This window comes from Cavia porcellus, unplaced genomic scaffold (genome assembly GCF_034190915.1).
Source record: "Cavia porcellus strain 051 isolate PalLab524CR breed Dunkin Hartley unplaced genomic scaffold, mCavPor4.1 scaffold_13, whole genome shotgun sequence".
Classification (NCBI taxonomy): domain Eukaryota; kingdom Metazoa; phylum Chordata; class Mammalia; order Rodentia; family Caviidae; genus Cavia; species Cavia porcellus.
In genome coordinates this window covers 13,126,943-13,150,954 of record NW_026947496.1, presented here as the reverse complement: position 1 = coordinate 13,150,954, position 24,012 = coordinate 13,126,943, and the positions used below count along the sequence as shown (strand labels likewise).

The following is a 24,012-nucleotide window of genomic DNA, read 5'->3' as shown; positions in this document are numbered from 1 at the left end:
TGTTTTCAGTTTTTAAATGCTCCCTGCTGCCTGGTGGGGAGCTGAGTGACGATGCTTCAGTAGACATTATGTCACCCCTGGCCCTTACGTAAACAGAACGCCTAACACCTCCACAATGTAAGCCAAGCCAGCGAGCCTGGAGTAGCAGCTGACAAGATAAGTATTTTGCATCGGCACCTGCAGGAGTAGTCGTGCCTGTCTGCAGGCACGCTCCCTGCCTGGCACAAGCAGGAAATTTAAATCTGGACTCACCAACAACTCCTTTCTGACTCCTGTGAATACTCATTAAAGTCATCATGACATCAGGTAGGAAGAAAATAATACTTCTTCTTCCTGAGAACTTTTCTTTCCAGCCATCTAGAAAGTCATGGAACAGGAACCCAGAAAGAAGAAGGCCACCTCTCTCGCCACCTGCAGCTGCATTCAACACATCGCTCCTATCTCCACATGAGACTCGCAGTTTACAACTTTCACATCCAAAAACTTTGATGCTGTTAGTGATGGTGGAAAACAAAGGATGTCATACACCAATTTAGTGTGAGAGGGACTGACCTTCATTCATCCAATGAGTATTTATTGGGGAGCAAAGATGGTACCACACTAGGTATCTCGGGGAGGGGAGGAGATGCCAAAGATCAACATGACATCAGGTGACAGGAATCAGAGAAGCGGCTGATGAAGTCCTGAGCCAGTTCGCGCAGCTGGGGGCCAGCAGGACCAGCGCTGGAATGCAAAGTCCCCCAGCCATCAGAGGGTAGGACACCCCCCCCCCCCAGTGCTGATCTTGGCACTAGGAAACAATCTCCTCCTGTCCTTGGGCACCCGTGTTTTGCCAAAGAGTTTTAGCATGCAGATCAGCAAATGCCAGAAAGGCTTCCTGGAGGATACAGCACTTGAAGAGCATAGAAATGGCAGCTCCACAAGGTCAAAGGATGAAACCATGGGCAGAGTTCAGGTGGCCGGACAGCACATGCGAGGCCGGAAGGGAAAAAAGCTGGGGAGGGTGGAAGGCCGAGGCACGCTGGCTTCCTTCCTCAGACCATAAGGATCCAATGAAGGTGAAGGAGAGGGTGACAGATCACATCTGTGTGACAGAAAGCCCGCGCTGGCGCTGGCAGGGACGCGGCAGTGCATTAGCAACAGGGAGGCCGGGGCCGAAGTCAAGGCCAAGGATCATAAAGACCTCATATGCGGGACTCGAGAGCAACGGAGAAAGAACAGGCAGATGGGGACCGGGGACCTCAGGAGCAGGAACACTACGTGTGGCAATTGGCTGGATGTGGGCTTGAGGGCAGAGATTAAATCTAAGCCTGTGAACTAGCTCTGTGGCCCGCAAGCTTTACTTAGTCAACCCTCTTGTCACCAAGAGAACTTGGTAAAATACAGATTCCCAGCCAGGTGTGGTGGCACCTGTCTGTCATCCCAGCACTCTGGAAGGCTGAGGCAGGAGGACTTTAAGTTTAACCCCAGTTTGGGCAACTTAAGTGACTTGGCAGGAGCTTGTCTCAAATTTAAAAAAGAATAAAGAAAGAAAGAAGGGCTGGGGATATATTAACGTGCAAAGGCCCTGGGCTCAATTCCCAGTACTGACCAGAAAAAAAAAATGCAGATTCCTGTATCACAACTCCCCCAGTCAAAGGCCAATCCTTATTAACCCATCTGCTTCTGGACGGTATAAGATGTACACAGAAATGGAGAGGCTGAGACAGGCTCATGGCAATTTGATCATATATTAAATTTATGTGAATAGAATCTAATAAATAAAAGTTCATACCTGGTTTTATGTTTTAGAGTTTTTCCGTATCACTTTTTAACTGGTCCTTTTTTTTTTCCTCATGAATTCTTCAAAAGGATGAACTTGCCAAAGTTGTTAAATTTTTCAAAATGAAGTAGTTGCTGCACCAAAATAGTTTGATTATCAATCACTGCACTGTAGGATTCTGGCTCACGATCACGCTTGGGCTGTGATCAGAAGAAATGGGCCAGGAAAAGAGAAGGAAAACAAACATACAAGAGGTCCTTCCACTTGGGAGACCTTTCTGCAGGTGACACCCCCCCCCCAACACTCTGGCTGCTGGTTCTCATCACCACCACGACCTGCTGTCCCACAGGGCCACCAGCCGCCACGCTGGGTCACTGGAGAGCCCTGTGCCCTGCCCTGCAGCCACATCTCCTACTCCCACACCTCGCCGTGATCAGCTTCCAACATGTGCGTCTCCTGCCACTTCCCCAACCCTTCTGAATCTTCTCCTGCATGTCAGAAAATGCCCACAAATTCGGCAGGCTGGGGAGCAGCGAAAACCAGAAAGTCAGCATCATGGAGCCTTGTGGAGAAGAGGGCGGGGGTGCAGGCCAGTCCTGAGTTACCTTCAGCAGCGCGATTTCAATGGCATGACAGACAGAGGAAAACAGGTCGAAGATATGTGGCCCGCAGGAGGAAGGAGATGCTCAAATAACTTCAAAAACAATTATGGGTCAGGTGCTATTTGCAACATTAGGTTAACACTACCTTAAATTTTTATTTTCAGCCCAAACTCCAAACTCTCCTCTGTTTTACTATCTCCTGTACTCACAGCTATAAAAGTCTAAGTTTTATAGGCTTAATATACTGTATTTGCAGCTATAAAAGTCTAAGTTTTTGCCACGCTGAGATAATACAATACTAAATGTCATCAGCCATTCTTTAAGGCAAAAGGTTATAAAGAAATACAATATTTACATTGTCTTGCAAAAAACAAAAAAAAAGCAGTATCTAAGCTACAGAACACTTAGAGAAGGGTAATCATCAGAGGAAACTGGGGGTAGAGTGGAGTCTACTTTCTCAAAGTTCTTGGACTTGTGCCCTGTCCAGAGGCCCCAAAATTTAAAACAGAAACCCATAGTAGCATCTTTTCCAGCAGGATCTTGTCTTTACAATTTCAGGCTTCACATACAAGATGCCAGCAGAGTCAAGTACTCTGAATGTTTGACATCAAATGTTTAAAAGGGAGTCTGCCTCTTTGCTTACTATCTTCAAAACTAAACTCAGAAAGTGAAATACAGGGTGAAGACTCGGCACAGCTGCAAAGAGCAGGCCTGATCCCTAAAAGCTCGATCTTATGGTTCTCTCATCCAAGAAAACCATTCACAAACATCTCCTGCACATTCCACGTTAAGGACAGGCAGGCCCTTAAGACAAGAGCATGAAAGCACAGTGTCCAGCTCTGCCACAGTTTGTATCAGAAATGTCCTCTACAGGGCCATATGTTAAAGGCCTGGTCCAGCCGGGCACTGTGAGCCTTTAAGGTGTGGGGCCTTCGTTGGTCACTGACCCACATCCTCCTCTTCTTTCTTCTGCTTCTGCATGCAGGCCTTGAGCCTTTCTACTTTCCAGACACACTCCCTGTCTTCCATGCTGCCTCACCTCAGGCCCACAAGCAATGGGGATCATCAATCAATCGATCATGAAGTGGAGCCTCCAAAACCCCGGGTCAACACTGATTTTTTTTTCTCTTTATAAATTGATTTTCTTACATTTTTGTTATAGTACCAGAAAGGTGACTGATACAGAGTCCAAGCAGGGAAAGCATTTCCAACAGCAGGGTCTGAAGGTGGAGCTGAGGGCACAGTGGTGGGGGCTCAGCAGCCAAGCTGGTTACCGAGCAGCAGGCAGCCGCTGACTCCCAGGAAGGAGAGAAGAGAGCTCGGCGTCATACAGGTCAACAGCGGAAGGGCAGCAATGGCTGGAAATGCAGCCTCCTGGGCCCCACCCGGCTCTCCAAAGACAACCAGGAAAGTTAGAAGAGGCCATGGGTGCAGAGAGGCCTGGGTCTGACATCAAGGGGTTTCAGCAGAAAGGGTTAAAGAGTAGGTGTAAGTCCCAAGAAAACTACTACAAGTTAGCAGCTTCTTTACTGCTGGACTACTCCTGGCTTCAGTATGCTGACAGACAGATAAATCTCAAAGACAGAAATAATACAGTATTAAGTGCTCCTACGATTCTTTTAGAACATTCTGGAAAAGTAGTGTTCCATGAAACGCTTTGGAGAAAAAACTGATCTAGCCCAATACTCACATTTCACAGACAAGCAAAAGAGACCCAGGATCTGAGTCCAATGTCTTGAACAAGATATGACAAAAAAGGTTTCTAATTTAAGTCTCTGAATCTTAACAGTCCTTTTTGGTACTGTATACTTAAAAGGCCCCAGCATTTTCTAGCACCAACAAGAAAACCAACGACTTAACCGTAATCAGGGCAATGGCTCATTTCTATGGTATAAAACTCCATGGAAATGTGTGAAATCTGTGCTGCTGGATTAAGGATGAAGACACCAAAACTATGGGAAAAGAACTTATATTGAAAGGAAAGAAATGCAATGGGCGAGGGAGAAACAGTAACACCCACTGGGTACCACCCGCACCCCTGAGCCATGTTGGATTCCATTTCCACAATGATGACACAGGCGCATTTGTGACAGAAGGATCAAACAACTCCAATTAAGTCACAGCCCGTGCTAAGTGACACATTATGGAAGGAACAAAGTCAAATTTCTAGCATCTGCTGATATTGCCATAGCCCCCAAACTCTTTCTTATTTTTAAAATGTTTCTTTCTGTGCTGGTAGAAGGTGGAAGGAAATAAGAGGTGAAAATTCATCTAGAATTCAGTGAAATAGGATCCACTGGGATGGGTAATATACTCAAAGAAAGATGGGGAAAATTCATGAAATGTCTCATGTATGAGATTCATAAAGAAATACAATTTACCGACATAACACAATGAATTGCTAGCTATGGGCTCCACAGCACTTATTTTAGAGTTATTCTGTTTCTTGCTTGTATTATTGAACTTTCTTATTTATTTGCCAGTAATCCATGTAGCTCTTTTTCATAGAAAACAGTTCAAAGGTAAATGAAGCCTACTCTATATATTAATACAAAGACCTCCGGATTTATGGAGTTTCAATTAATTTAGTTTTACTCTGGTCTAAATAGCTTCTCCTGCGGAGGTCTTTGAAAAGTTCCCCTGGTTCTGCCTACAGATCTAGCTAGATTTGTGCACGTGTGTGTGTGTGTGTGTGTGTGTGTGTGTGTGTGTATGCGTGCCTGCATGCTTGTGTGTGTATTGTGGAATTTCTCACTCCTAAAGTCACACTAAGTTTTAATACACAGTACATTTTTAGAAAGGGAGTAAAAAGATTTAATTCTTCCTCAAACTTCACCCCCCAAAATTTCAATAATTTCTAAGTGCAGAATTCCAATAATTCTTGTTCATTCTTCAGGCTTCTTGATTTCAGTGCCTCAAATCCTGCAGAGCATGGATCAAGCAGAGCACAAGCCAGGGAGAAATTTAATCACTCCTGTCTCTGCCTGAGTGATTGTCTAGGTACTATGGTGACAGACACCTCAGTGAAAGTATGTGCAGGAAAAAAGATGTGTAACTCCTAGACTTTAAAAAAGAAAGAGCAATTTCTGACGGATCTGTTGTCAGCATTTAGAAGCACCATAAAAAGCTCCGAGCTGTCACAGACAATCAATATTATTTTTTTCAGATAAAATATCAGCCGACAAAGGTGATTTTGTGATTTTTTTCTTCCCTAACTCTGCATAGTTTGAATTTTTATATTTTCATGAATTTTTTTTCCCTCCATGAAATGGACAACTTGTCCACAGAGGATTTTTAGGGCAGTGAAACAACTCCACGTGACACTGCAGGGGTGGACACCTGTCATTATCCATCCGTCCAAAACCCACAGCACTATGATATCAAGAGCCAAGCATGATGCACACGTGGGCGGCAATAAAAGTCAGTGGAGATTCAAATGCACCATTCTCAGGGAGATATTGATCAGGGTGCTGGGTATGTGTAGGGTCAGGGGGCCAAGGAAATCTTACTTTCTTCTCAGTTTTGCTATGAACTTAAAACTACTGTATAAAAACATCAATTCCATTTTTTTAAAGGCATAGCTTCTCTCTGATTAACTTACTCAGATACAGGAGTGTACAAATAAAATCTGAGAAAAAAATAAAGTCAAGGAAGGACTTTTAATCCCTCACCTTCTAGTTACAAGCACAGCTCTCAGATTATTTAAATGTAATGCATTAATTTAAAAGAAGGGAGAGACAAACAAGCAAATAATCAAAGCCCAGTATGAAACACCTCCCGGCCTCGTCAGCACGGAAGATCGCTCACGCCAGGGGCAGTGAGCTCATACTCTGCTGAGACACAAATCAGGGTTTTGGTTCTTTTTTTTTTCTGCCCACATTCATGTACAGGAAACCAACAAGACTGTAAACACAGGAAAATGATCGACAAACGCAGCCAGTTCAGGCTGGAAGTCACATTCTGGACAAGGTGAAAGGGTAAGTGGTGAGAGATAATCAGGACAGTGGCAGATAGCAAAGGTCAGCGTGAATGGGCCCTGGGGGTGACAGGCACCAGCCCCTCACACACACACACACACACACACACACACACACACACACACACACACACAGTGAATCCACACTGTTCCTCCCCCTCCCAGCGCTCCTTGATGATGAGAAAACAATCTGACCCACAACCAGCAAGCACATCTCTCTGGCCAGGACAATCCCCGCCTAATAGCAGGATCCGTAATCAAGGGCGTGTGCCTGTGAACTTGAAAGTCAGGAAGACTCTCCCGCTAGAAACCAGAACCTCACTCTGCAAGAATGTTTGAAGGAGATTCTTGGACCTAGTGGTCTGGGACTGCATTGGAGATAACGGGACCGCAGGGAGTCATCACCGAGGGACCTGATGTAATTTAGATAGCGCCTCTATTATGGGCCCAATCTCTTGAAGAATGGAGATGGGAAGGGCAGGAAGGGAATCGCTGCCTGTGGAGATGGGTGGAACAATGCTGCCTGGGCAATGTGGTTTTCAGTTCAGCTACAGATCTTAACTAAAAAAGAGAAGCGGGGTTCTAAGAGAGAATGCTGTCCATTGAGAAGAAACACATACAAGCCCAGATCAGGCCTCCTGACCTTATCCCACGAATGCACTAGGACCACTTCAAGGTCTGCGGTTTGTCCCTCAGAGAAGAGCCGAGGAGATGGCATTGAATGAATCTCACAAATTCAAGTGCAAACACAAAGGGCTAGGTGACAGGTGAGGACCTTTCAAGCCCTGAAGTCTTTGAGTAACAAAGTAAGCTAACAATTAACCCCCCAAAACTTATCTGTTGCATGGCATGTAACTTCCCAGACGATTGATAGATAGGTAGATTGGCTGAATGATTTGCATCGGAAGAGAAAAAAAACTATAGACAACAATATCTTCAAAAGGCTGATAACCAAACAAAATTCCCACTAAGTTTCAGTGATGACCAGCAACGTGTCATTAATGCTTGTGGTCGAAGACCAGCAGGCAGGAGTTTGGCTCTGAGAATGCCTAGCACTTGCAAAATCTTGAGAGGTCAGTGGTGTTTACTCTTTAACATTCTAATTTTTACCAAAGTGCCGATGATTCTCCCTCTCATTGATAACAACTGTCATCACTTTGATATTTTCTAGGGGCCACTTTCTGGCTCACCAATTTCAAGAAGGAAAAAGATGGCACAGAGATGGGCGCTGGGCAGGAGGTCAAGGGTCTGATGCAAAGAGAGAAAGTGTGTAAAAAATTATCTCGGCTGTCAGAATGAAAACGGGGGAACAGGGACAACAGAAGGCACTGGCTCTTTGTAATGAACACAAGAGGGGACCCCAGCCATTCCCTTGTCAGCCCCTAGGTGACACTGCCCGGCACATATGTGGAGGGGGCAGGTTAATGTGTGACAGCTGCTCACAGGGGTGGGGATTCTGTAAATTGTCCCTATCTAGGGAGTTTCTCCATTGATTTCTACTCCTGTTACCCAGATATTTGCGGCAGCTTCTTATCAGAAACAATTTTCTGATTAAAATGCTGCTACTGTTGTTGCCACCGCTAGAAGCACCAACCATGACAAAAGGACAAAAATTGATCCAAGCAGGGAGTATGGGGAAAACAGAATCAAGCTTAAGGTGGAAAAAATAAATAACACTGCAATAACACTGAGTTGAAAAATAAGGACTCCTTAGAATAATTCATCTTGTGAAGTAGCAAAGGACACAGGACAAGAAGACAGATTTGGTAAAGGTCACAGAAAGTTGGTTCATCAGCCCAGAAATTGCACCCGCTTCGTTTTCAGCTTCTTAAACAGACGGGGGGGGGGGGGGGGGGGTTGGCACACAAAGAGGTTAGAGCTGGTTACAGCTCAGAGCTTGCTGCCCTGCCCTTCATGACACAGATCCACGCCCCCACCCATATTCATGGTGAGTATTCATTTGGGCTGTGTGAGATTGCGTGCTTAGCAGGCATGAGACCCGGGTTTGATCTTCAGCACCAAAATATGAAATGCAATATATAAAGCTGCTGGACTCTGAAAACACTGGAATGCAGCACAACTGTCCTATGCTGAATAAAGGGCTGAGCATTCTTTTCTCCTACAGAGATTCTCACATCCCTAAGCAGAGGTAAACTCTTAAGAGGAAGAACTAACTAACCATGATTCAGCACATTTACAAAAGGCTTCATACCCATTCTTAGAAGGACAACCAAAGGAAACTCCATCTGAGGTCTAAACAATGGTATCTGCTTGCCCTTTGATCTCAGTTTAAGAACACTTTGTACAACTTTTTTGCGGGACTACCACTGAATTTCACATTTAAATCTCTTCAGAGAACATCCACTGCTTTGTCAAGCCATGAGCCATACTCCTGCAAATTTTCTCCAAACTGCTTCTGCTGTTGAGTAGCTTGCAGGCATGGATTTATTTTCTGCTAACAAAAATCTTCATAAGTACAGGCAGCTTAAATGAAAAATAGTCCTACTGATCCTATGTTTATGAGGGAAAGACAGTACAGTGTATCTGGTTACAAAGACAAGGAGGGAGTATTCCATTTTTCTTCTAATTTATGTTTCCCTAGAGTAATTTTGTTCAGAAGATTGCCAGCATTTTTAGTACAATAAGTTTCTTGTTACTTGGACTAACACAGAGTGATTCCCTTTTCTGAGCACGATTCGAGTTTGTTTTTTTATTTCATTTAATCCTAGCATCAGGAAATCAACACCTCATTAATTCAAAATAAATAAATGAAGTCTGAAATGCAGAAAATTGCAGATTTAAGGAAGCATCAATTTTACTCTCACACGGAACGCGTATTACATATCAAGATACATTTGGGAAACGCTTTGTGATACACATCAAATACCACGTATCTCAATGGTCTAACTTGTTACTCAGTAAAAAGCAGGTGGCCCATTTCTAAAGAATCCGATCTTTTGGTTAGTGAAATGTGAATTTAAAAGCTGAGATACCGGTACTATCTCCCTTGTCAACATTTTCATCTTTTCAAAGCAACTTTCCTGCGCTCACCATTATGTTTGATGCACAGGCTCCTAGAAGAGGTTAGCAGGATTTTGGCCTCTGGTGGCTGGCATCACAGACACACAAACAAACGAGCAAGCAGATTTACACAGAAAACCTCCACGTGATCAGCACAAGGAAGGAAATAAGCAGGGTGCTGTGGAGGCAGAAACTCGGGTGGAGTGGTCCCGGTTCACACACCCAGAGAGGCAGAGAAGGGCTTTTCTGGGATGGTGCGTTTTCAGCTGGGAGGGACCTCAAGGATCTTTTGGGATGCTTCTCCAAGGTTACTAAATCGACAAGGTTGTTTATGAGGCTGCCAGGGCATTTTTAGCAGGGAAAAATAAACAGAAAATGGCCCCTTTACCCTTGATTAAATGCAGGTTCACGAGCTCACCTGCACAGCAAGTGACCAAGCCACAGCAGTGATAGACAGTGAGTCCTTACTCCCAGCCTGCTTACCCAGACAGAGTTTAAAATAGTCAACAAAAACAACCACAAGCTGGTCGGTCAAATGACCAGCATTCCGGCTAGGAGAGACATTCATCCTATTGATTCATACTTCCTGATAGTCCTGTTGCATGACAAAGCTCAGGGTGTTTTAAACATATGACTAAACTATTCCTCCAGCCCCACAGAAGAGGTATGTTTACAACCATGGAAAACTTTCCCTTGTAACTTCTGCTGTGTAGCTTTCTTAATCCATGAGATAAATGCACCGCTATCTTGTGCAGGTTCTTTAATAGATGAGTCATGGGAGACAGTAGTATACTTGACACTGACATCAATTAGGAAATCTGTGGAATCCTCCCAACATCCTTATTTACAGCAGCCACATTGCTAAGCAATTGCTTTCTTTAAAAGACCTGTCCTTCTCTTGCTCGGAGCCATAATAATCAGATTTTACCCTATTGTGAAATGCCCCTTTCTCCCTGCCTAATGGATTAGGGTTAAATAGAACAGCTTGATTGTCAGCTGCATGGGTCATAGCTTGGATTCTACTTACCTAGGAAAGGGTTTCTCCTTTAATGGCATGGGGCCCAGCACTGCCACTACACGAGGCCTGACCTTATCTTCACAATCCAAGGGATGGGCTAGGAGAGGCTTGGGGTAGCGGTCCCTTCCCAGAGCTCTCTTTCAATGCCACAGTAGCCTGTCCTCATGCCTGGAATTATGTTACTGGTGAGCTCTCTTGGAACTTTCCAGATTTCAAACAAATCTTTTATGAAAAATGAGAACACGAGTAGACAGATACTACATTAAACCATCGCCTTAGAAAGAGTAGCTGTCAACCAGCTTCGAATAGTGTGATTCAGAAGCTGTGGGTATCTACAGACCACAAAAGGTCAGAAAAGCAAGGAACAAGGGGCACTTGGAGGTCACTAAGCACAATAAACGTCACATACTTTACAAACTTCCCTGGAGCCAGCCCTTGAAATTTCGAATACCATCTGAAGCTCCCGAGCTCTGGGATCACTTGAGGATGGTTTAAAAATACAGACTTCTGGTTTCTACCCACACACACACACACACACGCTGACTGACCTAGACTGGAAGTCACCGGGCATCAGAATTTTTTTAAAGCCCTAGGTGATTCTGACACGTAGAAACATTTGGAAATTTAGCTCTTAGTCTTTTACTAGGATGGTACATGGATTCTCTTCAGATGTCAGGCTTTTCTGTGCCAGAGGTTCTTGGCCTTGGTAGCATTTTGGAAAAAATCTAAGATACTTTTTTAAAAAAATCAAATAAAGATGCCTGATCCAGGGATGGTGGTGTACATCTGTAATCCCAGGGCTCCAGGAGGCTGAGGCAGTTTGAGCCCCAGGTTGGGCAACTTAGCAACTTGCAAGACCCTGTCTCAAAAGTAAAAAATAAAAAACAGGATAGGGATGAAGTTTTGAGCAAAGGCCCTGAGTTCAGTCTCCAGGGCCTGCGACAATAGCCTGAACCCTGATGCAATGGTGCTGAGTCTAGAAGACCGAGGATCCCTGAGTCCTTAGGTGACCCCCCGCCCCAATAATGCCAGCCAGCAGCTGCAACTGAGAACCACGGTCCAAGTTTCACAGGCATTGATTTCCAAACCTGGAACCTGTGGTTATCCGTGGAGGACCCAAGATTGTGGGTCTTTCCACACTCATATTCAGGTGAGGACTCTCCCCAGAGGGCAACAAGACGTTTCTTCCAAAGTGGTCTGGAAGCTTGGAGGAAGGGCGGAAAGGGGGGCGTTGAGGGAAAGAGCTGAGGAGTGGAATTCTTAAATCAGAAGCGTAAAAGAGTAAAGAACAAAACTGCCTCCCCCAGCCCGGGCTGCCCCAACCCACTGAGGAGTATTCACTGACATTACAGAGAATCTCCTTAGGGTGCTTCCTGGAGGTGGCTCTACCTTGGATTTGGTTCCAATAAATTGTGAAAATCCTTGTCCAATCAGAACCCCTGGCAGCGGAAGGAGGCAGATTGGCAGGCTCCGCGCCTCCACTCCCTGTGAGATTCTGTTTCACGAATTTCCCAGGAGGATTTCTGCACAGCCTGGATGCCAATCTTCCGGCCTCCGCACCCTTGGCTCCTACCCTCCCGTCCTCCGCGCCCCAAAGCTCAGCGGAATTGAGAATCACAGATACACTTGTTTTTAGAGGATCATCCAGGTATTTTGGGGGGACAGGCGCACGTGCATAACGCCGTTAGGGGGACGGCCATCTCTCCTGGAGCCCCTGCGCTACTTTGGCAAGAATCTTACACATCCAGGAACGCGGGCACAGCTGCGTGTCCCATCCCAAACAGGAAGCCCTCCGAGACGCACCCCACGCTCTGCTGCGCCCATTCGGGGCGTGGCGAATGCGCCCCAGCTCCCTCTATAGAGGACGCTCTCCCTCCATCCCTGCCTACGCTTCTGAATGAAGAAAGGCACAAAACAGAATCAGAGACTCCGAAAAGATTCTTCTTCTGCTCTTCCTCATTTGCAGAGGAGACGACCGAAAGTGGGGAAAGGCTTTGTGACTCGGTCCCGGTTTGCCACAGAGCATTTGTGGCACAGCCCGATTTAGCCGCCCTTGAATTTCCATTCTGTTGCCTGGCAACGGGATCAGCCCAGCTCAGCGCCCAACCCCGACCCTACTCCGCACCCTTTCCCTGCCCTTGCAGCTCAAGCCGCTTTGATGAAAGCGTCAGCCCGTGGGGACCACGGCCAAGGGCATATGCACAAGGGTCCTGTACGGATTACCCCAGTGGGCTGGGGTGCGGCCCCCGATAAGCGCCAGCTCCGCCTGGCTGAGACCCGCGCGCGCTCCGTGCTCTTAGCGGGACCTTTCTCTGCCACCAAAGCCTCCTTTCCCCCAACTCCGTAGATTTCTGTTAAAACGCTCGGGCCAAGTTTCCAAAGTTCTCAAATGTTATCGGAGTCCCTAAAAATCGCGGTAGGAAAAATAGCAAAGGATCAAAAGACAGCTCCCAAGGGAGGGAGGGCTGACAAGGCTTCTCCTTCCCAGGATGGCCACTCATGGGACTTTTCCGCCAGAGTCAACTTAACCGGAGCGGGACAGGAGTGCGAAAAGCGCGGACCTCACTTGGGGCGCCCGCGAGAAAAGTGGCAGGGACGCCAGTGCTAGAGCTACGCAGCGCGCAGCGGGGCCGGGCGCTCAGAGCGCAGGTGGCGCAGGTGGCGGAGCCCGCGCGTCCCCGCACCCCCGCCACACTAGGCGCCAGGCAGGGCCACCGCGTTGGGGGGACTCCTCACCCCTTCACACCCTCACCACCCCCAAGCCGGGAATATTGTAAAGTAGCGAAATGTCCTAAGTCCTTACCCAGGTTCACAAAGCTCATGACCATGTCCGCGTCGCTCAGGAAAGCGCTGTCCTGTGAGGTGGCCAGAGGGGCCGCGCTGCCGCCGCCAGGTGCCGGAGCCAGGAGGCTCTTGCGCAGGAGGGGATGTGTGGCTCCGGGCGGTGGCCGGAGCCTGGACGAGCTGGCCCCTCCGTGGAACCCTGGGTGCCTCGGGTCCCCCTCCAACGCCCCATCTTCGTCGTCATCGGCGGACAGGGCGTGGTACAGATCCAGCATGAAGAGGGGCGCAGACTTCAGCCGCCCGGGAGGGGGCTCCCCGCGGGGCGTCTGCTGCTGTGGGAGAGCGGGGCGCTGCGGCTGCTGGAGGCCGTGGAGGGGCCGGGGCCGATGCGGGAGCCCCAGCACCGACAGGATTTCCTTCTGCATTTCTCGCTTCTCGTGCGTCTTCAGGCGCCGATAGAGGAAGCCCGAGGACGAGGACTGCGGCGGCAGCGGCTGCTGCTCGGAGCGCGAGGGGCTCCCGCCGTCCCCAGGCAGCTGCGCCCCGGCGGCGGCGGCGGCGGCGGACAGGGGAGGGCGCAGCGGCAGGGGCCCGCAGCAGCTGCACAGCAGTCCCCACCACCAGCACAGCCACTGCGCCCTGCGCCCCAGCCCCGGCATCCCCGCCCGGCCGGGCGGCCCCGAGGGCCACTCGAGGCGTCGAGCGGCGGAGCGCCGCGGTTGCCCTGGGTGCGAACAACCCCCGCCACCTCTCGGCGGGCTCGCTTCCCCTTCCTGGCCCTCAGTCCTTATCTCTCATGGTCGTCCGGGGCACCCCCAGGGAGCCCAGTCTGGAGGGCAGGCAAAGGGGCGAAGTGCAAGAGCCCGAAGTCAGCGTTGGTCCAGGCCAGGTGCGTCCACTTCGGGGTGCGCCGGGACGGGTCACGGCGCGGTCACCCGGGCGCTGCCGCCCGCACGCTTGCACTGCTCCGCGCCTCGCGGCTGGTTAGCTGCGCTGGACCGGGGCGACGGGGCAATGGGGCCTCAGCAGCGGGGCTGCGCGCCCGGCATCCTCCCCGCGCGCACCCCTCCTCGGCCCGCAGGGCCACCGTGGAGTTCACCCCACCGCAGGGCCCAGGCTGTGGCGACGAGGCGTCCTGAAATGCCAGTCGTCTTCGCGAGGCTAAACTTCCTTCTGGCTCTCTAACTCTGCGCCCCTCGGGCACTGTCGCCCCCCTCTCCAAATCGCACACCGCTCCCCTCCCCAAACCGAGGCGCCTAGGGTCTTGCTTTCCGTTCAGAGCTCCCCTGGCTGTCCGGCCAAGCCGATTCGCAGAAGGGTTGGGAGGAAAGGGGACCGGTGCGCGGGGCAGCGGCCGCGCGTCGGCGCCGGAATTCGCAGCCTCCCGCCTCTCCGCGCCGCGCTCCACAGAGCGGCCAACGTGGGCTTTTTGCTGCGCGTCCAGCTCAGGTACCGCACTCCAGCCCCCGGGACTCCCCGCCCTCCCGAGTGACCGACAGGCTGGGAACCAATGAAGAGAGAGCTTCACGGGTTATTTAAATACGCCCGCCCCCTTCTTTCACCCTCCCTTCCCGAGGGGCGTCGCCTCCGCTGTGGGTAAGTTTCAAGTACAGAGAATTCTTGGAGGCACCCGGGGAGTCACCGGGTACCAAAGGCACAGGGGTCACCGCTAGGAAGAGTGATCTGATCAGCGCGCCAAGAGAAGCACTTCTTTTTTTTTCCTATTACGTCAAAGGCCTAGATTATGTTAAATAAAAGTAAACAAATCTATTAAATTAATATCGCCTGGATTAATTGAAAAAAAATAGGTCGTTTTCCCGTCTCCTCCTTAGTTTCTTCTGGATGCAATGTAGGCGTCTAGCGGACACGTGGCTTTCAAAGGCAGCTGCTGGAAGCTGGGACACACCCTCCCAGGAAGCTGCTCACAGAGAGGCCACACAGAGGGCCAAGCATAAGCCAGCCTGGAGTCCTGAGGTTTGAATATTCCGTTGAATATTCTGACTTATCTATTCACTGGGGCTTTGGTTTGGCTTGTTAAGCAGCAACCAAAAGAAAGGTGTGATCCATTACTGTAACAGAAAAGCCAAGCATACTTTCTTTGGAAATGCCTCACTGCTTCTCCAGTTTGTCTATTAATGTTGCATTTAAATACAACCTAGTTTACATCATGCAAGGTTAAACCTGGGGATACCTGGTACAGATAATTCCAAGCAGGGAAGGGGTTTGGCATGTGCCCTGAATGGCGGGGTGATGGGACCCTGAGACACACTGCTGTGGATTTTACACACTGTAACACACCAACAGCAACTGTGCCAGTAAGGATGCAAATTCATTCGCCTCTCCTGTCTCCAAGAATACCAGTCATCACTGGACTCTAGAAGCAAATTTGCTTTTAACGTTAGATCTTTGTGCCTGGTAAAAGTACATCAAGCAGATTCTGTGATTAACTGGGTTGGCAGTTTTAGCTCACATACTCCAAGGTATGGGGACCAGGACTAAGCAGTGTAGACCATGAGATTCGCAGCCTTATGAAATCACGGGATTTCTGCTGGGCCAGATCTTATGAACTTTCCCATACTATTTCAAAGAATCAATTTTGAATGGGTACAGGTCTTTACTTCCAAGCAACCACTGGGTCCTGCTTTCCAGTTTTCTGTTGGCCTGGGCACAGTGCTTATTCAGGACAGTCCTGTCCACTGACACACAACCACACAACCTCAGCAACACTGAAAGCCAGCGTCTAACCATCTGCAGGGCCTCTGTCCATGACTACTTGGTCTGGGATGCCGGGTCCCTTAGAATTGAAGAGCTGCATCATTTCTTCTAAGACATGTGACAAGCCTACAGTCACTGCCACACTGCACATAGCAGCCATTAGCTCTGCTCAGAGATCCACAATCCCAGCAAATATACGTAGGTTTCCTGCCATGGACCCCCTGCTTCCACAAAACCTAGCTGCACAATTTTTTTTTTCTTTTTAGAACTTCCAGGAAAAACAGATGAAAGCAAAGCAGCTCCAGCTTGTGAAGGCAATGAGAAACTAGGAAACTGTAAAAACCTTAGCACGGGGTGAGAACTCACAGCAGGTCTATGCCATTTAATGCACAAAGTCGGACCTATGTGACCTACCTGTCACTTAGGCATCTACAGGGGAGAACCTAGAGAAGAAGAACACACACCTATACCATCTCCCCTTTTTTTTTAAACTGTAGTAGAGAAAGACGAGGCACCGATGGCACAGGAGTCCAAAATGACGCTTAGTGACACATTATCAAGTAGACTTCTGAGCAGCAGCCCTCCAGGTCTGTCCTGGGCTCTCCACCCCCACTGAGACGGACTTCTGAAAATAAGAAGGTGCTAATGGTGACTCCGGATGGACACGTCTCTCTTCAGAGCCAGAGGAAGTCTGAAGAAGCTGTGAAATGGGACATGACAGTGATCATAAGGACAGTGACAGTCAGCTGACAGACGTATTCCGATGACAGTACCATGTGCTCCCAACCTGTGTGTGCCGTGTTTGCAGAGAAACACACAGACAAGCCCTTCGATGGCCTGGGGGCCATGAGGGTGGGAAAGAGGCACGGTCCACAAATTTCCATACGCTCAGGTTTAGGACTGCTGCTTCTCGAAGTTAACTGGGATGCGGTGGACAAAGAATCCTCATCACCACCCCACCTGCTCCCCGCAGAGACTTGGATTCTCCCTCTGAGATCTAAGAATGGGGGCCCCCAATAAAGCCCACATGTGATTCAAGAGGATGGGGCAGGATGGAGTTGAAAGGAGAGCAGCTGATCTGGCTTTGAAGTTTGCAGGAACTTGTGTAAACCGCCTTGAGAAAATCAGAGGTCACTTCGCCCCCTGCAGGACACGGAAATATTACCACCCCCTGCCCCTGTGCTCCTTGGACAAGCTTCATTAAGTTCTCTGTGTGCATCTCAAAAACATGGGGTGGGGTGGGGTGGGGAGGGAAGAGGAGGCGTTCGTTCCAAAAGCCAGATGTGGGAGCCAATCCATAGCAGACATCTGGTTGCTTGGCTGATATTCCCTGCAGATGGCCGACAGTTTCTGGAAATAGGTTGCTGTCCTACCCTGCCCCATTTGACGAGGAAGTGAGGAACATTCGCTCTAAGACACAGGTTTATCCCCCCAAATGTGGCGACACTGGAAACAGTGCGAATCCTGTACCTAGATGTTAATCAAGGGACGATGTAATTAATTCACATTGCCAACTCTCTAAAATGTAGTTCGCCTGGTTCCATGTATATTATGAAGGGTTGTGTTAAACATAACGCACTTGACCAAATAACTTCTATTTTGCAAAGGTACTGCTTACTAATTCGATACATTAAATACTCCCTATACTTTCCTATGAGTTATAGCATTAGTAATAAGTTGCAACTGAAGCTATAATTTTATATTAAATCACACATTGGCCCCATTTGACTGCCTTTCCGGAAGCCCTAAGTCACCGCTTCTACAATTAACATAAAAGTTTTACAAAATGTATGGCTGGGGTGTTTAAAAGCCCTGAGATCTGAGCGTTCTGCGTCCTCAAAGCTCTATTCCAAAAACTAGAATTTTATTGTTAAGATGAAGCGTAAGGATTGAAGTATTTTTAATATTAATTTCAAAACATAACAATCTGCTCGACTTTTAAAAAATATCAGTTTGGTGCTGAGCAATTAAGTCACTGTTTTTAGGGTATGGGAAATGAAAATCTGTGAGTTAAATAGATACTGCTTCTAAAAGCTACACCTGTAAGGCGGCTTCCAAAATATGAGTCTCATCCAAAAATCTGTGGCAACATTTATGTTCACTCAATCTCTCCCTTCACTGTCTGTTCAAAAATGCTGGGCATTCACACTTCAAAATATCATTCAAGCCATCATATTTTCCTACTCGTGAAGGACATCTGGTGGCAAAGTGAAAAACTAATACATAAATCTGTTTCCAGAGATTTTTTTTTTTTTCCACACTGTAACCCAAATAGCAAATCTGTTACTTGTGTGTGTTTCAAGCACTTCCCACAAGTTTGGGTCTCAGGATTCAGGCTGCCTACAAAGTATCAAGCAATAAAGTCTTTGGAGACATCCAGCTGATTGTTAAATCATGCTTTAACTGTTTTTCATTGGATAACTGACAGGTAGACTAAGCCTGAGAGTTTTCTTTTGCTGAACAAAACAATGCCAAGCACATTTCCAGGACTAGCTTTGCCAACCCTGAACAGTTTTGTTCCAAGAAAGCACTGGGACCCTTAGCTGGGCTGGGTAGAGCCCAAGGCTCCCTGGTCAGTTTGGGTCCCTGATGAGCCTCTGTGTCCACTAGGAGGTTACATGAAGACATGTTGCCAAACTTCTAAGTGAGCACAGCAGTGACCAGAGGTGTGGGGTTACCAGGGTAACCACGATGAATAAAGTCAGATCAGAATGAAAGTCACAGACTTTCTGCTTTCAAAGGAGGAGACCAAAACTAACTATGCAGGCTGCAACCATCCATCCATCTATACAGGTGTCTGTCCATCCATCCATTCATTCATTTAACAAGGATCAAACGCCTATGAGAAACATTCTAAGTTTGGAGATAGCAAACAGAGATACCCCCCCCCCCAGATTCTAGACAGGCAGACAGACTTGGGCAAAAGAAGAGACTTTACTGTGGTGCTGTGGCAGGCAAGATATCGACACCAGTGATGTATGTCCCAGCTGTTACACCTGTGAAAATGTGACCATAAGTTAGAAAGGGGCCTTTGATCTTGAAATACAAGCACTGCCTTGGATCACTAGAGAGTGGCCATGACCATCACATACCGAAAAGGACGGTAGACGGACAGGGCAGCCTCAGAGGAAGCTCACCTGTCTTTCAGGCTTTGAAGATGATGAGGACACAGGGCAAGGACTGCTGGTGGCCTCCAAGAACAAATCCCAGGTGACAGCCACCAAGAAAACAGCAGCAGGGCTGGGTGGCTGCTCAGAAAAAATAAAAATTTAACCATAAAAAAGAAGACACAAAAGCAACTCCAGTCTTACTTCTGAATTTGTTCAAAGAGCTAAAAGAGCCAAGAAACAGATTCTCAAAGAGAGCCCCAGACAACGACCAAGCGAGAGAGACCCCTTGATGCCGGCCTGGGGGACCCAGGGCAGAAGCAGGAGCCAAGCCACTTGGAACTGTGCTGCCCCTGCCCCTAGCTGTGAGAAGAGAAGTGTGTGTTCTCTTAAATCACCAAATGTATGATATTTTGTTTCCACGACAAGAAGAAACTAATACATATTTAGTATGATGAGTGCCGTGGGGAAAATTTAAACAGGGAACAGCAAGTTAGGGAGGAGCATGGCACCGGTCAGGACAGTCATCACAGGGAAGGAGCCCTTGAGTGTAATAAATGGAACCAACCAAGGAGATTTCTGGGGGGCTTTTAGGCAAGGCCATGCCCTGGAGAGTTTGAGAAACAAAGGCTAGAGCTGAGAAAATGGGAAGAGGTGTGAGTAGAAAATTCCATCAGGAAGCTGAGGAGGGCGGGAATTAGGGACCAAGGTGAAGACTTCAGTCTCTCATGAGTTAGCAAATCATGGGAAATGTCTCAGTAACCTAACACTGAGGAAGGGAAGCCAGGCAAGAAAGAACATGCTTCAGTTCTATTTATAACAACATTTAAAAACAGGCTAAGTGGATCTAGGGGTCGAGTTCATGGCTTTCTTTGGAGAGAGGGAGGAATGACCAAGTGACACTGAGCTAGAGCGTCCCAAGAATTGGCATCTTTCCTTACATGGGTGATGGTCAAGTCAATTTCAATACCTCCATCGGAGGACTGTGTCTAATTGGTCTACTTTTAAGTGATAAAAAAAAAAACCTGCATTGAAAAACAAGCAAAGGAGAAAAAATAGCAACACCAAATGCAAGATGGGAGAGTCATTTGTTGTTTTAAGCAAAGAAAAGACATGAACTTACTTAATTTAGCAGGATCTCTCCAGCCACTAGGCTCGGAATAGATTAGAGTCATCAGTGCAGAATCAAGAAGACCAGTTGTAAACTCTCGCAGATGGTCAGGCAGGACATGATGGTCACTCATAGGGTCCCCTGGGGGGAAGCAGAGGGAAGGGAGAGAAAAGCTCTTGGATTCTGGACTTATTATGAAGGCAGATCCCAGGGGGATATGCCACCTGATTCCCCCCCCCCATTAGGGCCAGCGAAGCATGGTTCCCCCTGGCACAAGGCTGGGGATGCATGGACATACTGAGTGCTGTGGTCAACTGTCCAGGCCCTAACGATTATGGGCCACTGTACTGACCATGCGAAGGAGGGATTTTCACCCACCCATAATCTCTCCATCAGCACTCATCCCACAAAACTACTCAAAATAAACACCCAGAGCCTGGCTAGGCAAGAACAGCTTCAAGACCAGTTCCCCAAAAGGCCTTTCAACAAGGTTCCCTAAGTAGTTCTAGTGTGTGTAGTGCCATCTCTGATTATAAGATCTCTGCTAAAATAGGAAGGCTGGCCGTGGAAAATTAACTTTAAAAGGATTCCTGTAAACCACACGTGCTGCTGCATGCTGTAGGCCAGCCCTTGGGAGGCTGAGGCAGGAGGATCACTTGAGCCCAGGAAATCAAAGCCAGCCTGGGCAGCCCCACAAGACTCCATGTCAAAAAAGAAAGTAAAGACTCCTATAAATGTGGTATGTTGGATGGAATATTAGTGCAGACAAAAATGACATTAAACAAAAGCTGATGGAATTCAAATACAGTATGGTATTATGTATTAATGTTGAGTCATTCATCATAACAAATATACCATAATACTGTAAGATGGGATATTATAATTCTCGTGTCATAATCATAGAAGACACTGAGTAGGTAATATAGGAACTTTTCTGTACATTTTAAATGTCACTAAAATAAAAAACTTATTTTAAAAAGTACTCTCTTGCCTTTAATCTTAGGATAATAAACTTCATCTACCTCTTTGGTATAGAAAGTAATATATTCCTTTATTCAAATCAGATTAACAATGATATAATTACATGGTATCTCATGGATTTGTGCAACTTTTCTGTTTTTTATGTATCACTTTAAAAATAAATGTTTAGGGGGCTGGGGATTTAGCTCAGCGGCATAAGCACCTGCCTTGCAAGCAGGCGGTCGTGAGTTCGATCCCCGGTACCGATAAAAAGGAAAAAAAAATAAATGTTTAAAACAATAAACTGTATCACTCAAGTTGTTACCCAGTATTCCATCTATTAATCTATATTAAATTACCATACTTATTATTAATCCAAGGAAAGCTCCTTCACCCCCAATCTACTGCTCCTGGGACACATTATCCCAGGCCACCCAATGTTGATTTTCACCTCATTTTAGATTCTAGTGGTGGTGCACACCTGTAATCCCAGCACACGGGAGGCTGAGGCAGGAGAATCACCAGGAGTTCAAAGCCAGCCTGGGCTACAAAGTGAGTTCAAGGCCAGCCTGAACTGCATAGTGAAACCCTGTCTCAAAAAGACAACAACAACAAAAACACTTCTTTTTTTTTTTTTTTTTTTTTTTTTTTTTTTTTTTTATTTAAGAGGAAAAAGAGAAAAACACAAAACAAGACAAAGCAGTGTAAGGTTACACATAATACAGAACTACAAAAAAAAATAAACATAACAGTAAGAAATCACCTGTTAATAGATTACATAATATCATCTTGGAAATAGTTGCTCAAATCACAGTATCAAAGAATACAAAGTAGACATTCAAACGGAGAGACTGCAAACAGCTGTGTTCAATGATCCAAAAACATTAATATAGTCAGCTATTTAACATCCCTAAACACACTTGTTGTTATATCCGTTAGAGCTCTTTTTTTTTTCCCCTCCCTCTCTTTTTTATAACAAAATTTACACATTTTGGATTTTATTACTCCTCAGTTCTCATTACTCTCTTGGGGGGGAGATAATAAAGTCAAATATGGCAAAACAAAGCTGTAAGTCCAAACCAAGGATAGACATAGCACATGATGTAGAACAGAGTACAAGGTCATCAACAATGGTTATCAACATTGTCTCTTGTTTCCTTAAAAGGAATTGTCTATCTCATTAGATATTATAAAGTTGGACAAAACAGTGGAGAACAAGACCAATAAAACTTAGGCATTGTGAACATTGCAGGACTTCCAAAGGAGACAATAGTCAAACCAGAATGGGCATCTTTGTGAATCTTATTGCCTTCAAATTAGTTGCCTATACCTTCAAACTTGCTACTGTCGCACAGAATGGAACAGAGTCTAATCAGTCAAAACAAGATCTTGGGAGTATTACAGGACTTCAAAACAAGTTAATAGGAGATCAAAAAGAGTTACTACTATATATCCTAATTTTTTAAGTTTTTCCCTTAATTAAAATAAACATAAGAAATAGCTAAATAATTTTTTTTAAAGAATAGTAGTTACCATAGTGTCTGTCTTTTTCCTTAAAATATTTGGATAAAACTTCATATACTATAGCTTCAAATATTTCCATATCAAAAAGCCCAGAGTAAAGCCTTTCTAATTAATAAGTGAAAATTTTATAAGGCTTCAAGGCCACATAATGGGGAATCATGATTATCACATATTTTTATATATTTGAATCATTACTTACATTAGGGAAACTATTCGGTATTCATACATGCGAGATTGATTTATTTCACTTATGAGTATGGTCTCAAGCTGCGCCCATTTATTGATAAATATCTCAATGCAATCCTTCTTTATAGCTGAATAATACTCCATTGTATAGAAATACCACAACTTTTTTATCCATTCCTCAGTTGATGGACACTTGGGTTGTTTCCAAGATCTGGCGATTACAAATTGTGCTGCTATAAACATAGGTGCACATATATCCCTGTGGTATGATGCTTTCAGTTCTTCTGGGAATATGCCTAGAAGTGGAATAGCTGGAATAAATGGGATTTCCAATCCCAACTTTTTGAGAAACCTCCAGACAGATCTCCACAAAGGCTGTACCAGTCTACACTCCCACCAACAGTGCAGGAGAGTTCCTTTTTCCCCACAGCCTCTCCAGCATTTGTTGTTGTTGGTTTTCTTGATCCTGGCCATTCTTTCAGGAGTGAGATGGTATCTCAGTGTGGTTTTAATTTGCATTTCTCTAATGGCCAATGATGATGAGCATTTTTTCATGTATTTATTTGCCATTTGCATTTCTTCATCTGAGAATTGCGTATTCATCTCAGATGCCCATTTTTGGATTGGATCTTTGAATTTTGAAGGTCTGAGTTTTTTTAATTCTTTATATGTTTTAGACAAGAGGCCCTTGTCTGAGAGAGAGTTCACTAAAATCTTTTCCCAGTTTGTGGGTTTTCTTTTCACTATGCTGGAGATTTCTTTTGACATGCAAAAACTTTTTAATAAGAAGAGGTCCCAGTTATTGATTCTGGGAAGTATTTCCCGTGCAGTTTGAGTCCTATTCATGAATTCTCTACCTACTCCTATGCCTCCAAGGTTTCTACCCAATTTGTCTTCCAATAGATTTAGCGTTTCTGTTTTAATATTCAGATCTTTGACCCATTTAGATTTTAATTTAGTACATGGTGATAGACATGGGTCTAGCTTTAGTTTTCGGCAAATGGAGAGCCAGTTTTTCCAGCACCATTTATTAAAGAGACTGTCGTTCTTCCAGTGAACCTGCTTGGCTCCTTTATCGAAGATAAGGTGGTTGAGTGTGTTTGTAGTTGTGGTTGTATCTTCTAATCTATTCCATTGATCTTCAGCTCTGTTTTGATTCCAATACCATGTTGATTTTACTACTGTTGCTTTGTAGTATAATTTCAAGTCAGGGATTGTGATGCCTCCTGCTTTGTCTTTGCTGCTT

General features: G+C 46.2%; 1 protein-coding gene across 1 annotated transcript in view; it reads right to left on the bottom strand.

The window, feature by feature from the left end:
- Bmp6 (bone morphogenetic protein 6) overlaps positions 1–14,599 on the bottom strand; it is a 147,115-nt gene extending 132,516 nt beyond the window's left edge. The window contains exon 1 of the mRNA XM_003468861.5: positions 13,183–14,599. Coding sequence (XP_003468909.1) covers positions 13,183–13,822 — 640 coding nt within the window. The 5' untranslated portion in view covers positions 13,823–14,599. The remainder of the gene's footprint in view (positions 1–13,182) is intronic.
- Between the last annotated feature and the right edge of the window lie 9,413 nt (positions 14,600–24,012).